The sequence below is a fragment of the Martes martes genome (assembly GCF_963455335.1).
Source record: "Martes martes genome assembly, chromosome: 12".
Classification (NCBI taxonomy): Eukaryota; Metazoa; Chordata; class Mammalia; order Carnivora; family Mustelidae; genus Martes; species Martes martes.
In genome coordinates, this window is record NC_137900.1 from 95,718,225 (window position 1) to 95,720,081 (window position 1,857).

The 1,857-nt window shown below is 59.0% G+C and overlaps 1 protein-coding gene across 1 annotated transcript; it reads right to left on the reverse strand.

The window, feature by feature from the left end:
- Positions 1-1,512: 1,512 nt before the first annotated feature.
- NRARP (NOTCH regulated ankyrin repeat protein) lies at positions 1,513-1,857 on the reverse strand (the record flags this gene model as incomplete). The annotated part of the gene is made up of 1 exon (XM_080819309.1): positions 1,513-1,857. One exon carries the CDS (start codon positions 1,855-1,857, stop codon positions 1,513-1,515), a length of 345 nt encoding a protein of 114 aa, XP_080675435.1.

The following is a 1,857-nucleotide window of genomic DNA, read 5'->3' on the forward strand; positions in this document are numbered from 1 at the left end:
CTCCCCATTTTTGCACGAAGGGTCAGCAGCACTTCTACCCAGGGGAAGCCTCATTTAAATTTGAATAATTCAGCCTCCCTTTTCTTTCTCAGGATCAAAACAACAAGGGGTGTGGGGTTGCATAGAAAATTGGAACCTCGGAGACCAGGAAGGGCGCCTTTCGGGACAGAAAGTGACGCAGAAGCCCCGCCTCCGGCCCAGGTCCCCGCGCGGCCCCTCCCCCATGACAGGATTTTTCGGATTCGAATCGGGTCCTTGAAGCTCCGGGAGACTGAAGAGGGGCAAAACAGTCCTTCAACTCCCTCAGCAATTAGCACAAGAGATTCACAGTCTTATAGGTATTTTATAAAAATATAAATATGGGTACACTGTTGCCTTCACAACGCTGGATACAACGCCCTTTAAAATTGGGTTTATAACCAAGATTCAAAAAATACACCTAAAACTTGGCTTAAAATATGTTAATATTTTATATTCTGTCATAAATGTTATGACATTCAATCGTGGCAAATCCATTTACTTTTTTTAAAAAAGTGATCAACCGACTAACTATAATAGAACTCACTAGAAAAGGTATGATCCCCTCCCGCCCCGCCCCCCACCGCCACACCCGAGCACCCATGCTGCCGAGGAGACTCTGCAAAGCCAGCAGGTTTGGGGATGGTGGCCTCCCCAGGAGAGGGCAGAGGGAGGCCCGGGGCTTCCAAAACTCCCTCGGAGTTGTGTGTCTGAGTGTAAGAAGGAGAGACGGGAGGGGGCGGGGGGGGAGGGGAGAGAGAACGGAGGCAGAGGGACTAGCACGGGAGAACCATCGGGCTGGGCGGTATTTTCAGTGCAACCAAGAAACGACAGACTCAAGTTTTAGTTTTAAGACTAGGACAGAAATGCATCTCCCCTATAACCGCATTGACCACGCACAGTATTTTCCAAACAAACAAACAAAAAAAAAATCAGGCGCACAAACTTCACCCACAAATATACACACACATGATAAATAGTTTAGAACCCCAGGAACAGCGAAGCGTCTCCACCATCGCGCGTCCGGGCCGCAGACGCCCCGCCGTGGCCCCTAGGCGACTGCGGGCTTCGGCCGCGGGTCCTGCGGGCGGCGGGGCGTCCCGAGCCCGGCGTCCCCGCCGCCCGCTTTCCACCTTCGGGAGAAAACATTCTGCCCGGAGGATCCGGTGTCTCGGGAACTCCGAACTTGCTGGTAGCGAGACTCAAATTTCAAAGGGGCTGCAGCCCGCGCCCCGCCCCCACCTCCCGCACAACGCCCCCCCCCCAACCACGAGGCGGCGGGCGGGGCCGTGGGAAGCCCTCGGCCCGGGTCCGGGCGGCCGCGCGGGGGCGTCGACCCCTGGCAGAGGGCGCCGCGCGGCCCCCGTGGACGCGGACGCGCGCGCCAGGCTCGTCGTGGCCTCTGGGCCGGGGAGCCCGGTGCGCACCGAGGTAGTTGGCGGGAAGGTACAGCAGACGACACGCTCGAGGCCCGCGTCCGGGTCCGGGCGGGCATCACCGGCCTCCGCCCGCGTACTTGGCCTTGGTGATGAGATAGAGCACGATGTCCTGGTGGCCGCCGAACGCGGCGATGTGCAGCGCGCTCCAGCCGTCGCGGTTGGCCAGGCGGATGTCGGCGCCGAACTTGACCAGCAGCTTCACGAGCTCCAGGTTGCCGTCGATGACCGACTGGTGCAGCGCCGTCTGGCCCTCGGGCCCGAACGAGTTCACGTTGAACTCGCAGTTGGTCATGTTCTGCAGCAGCGACTGCAGCTCCTGCGTGTTGCCCTTGCGCACGGCCTCCTGGAAGATGCGCTGCGTCTGCGGCGCCGAGCAGGTGGACAGCTCGGCCTGGCTCAT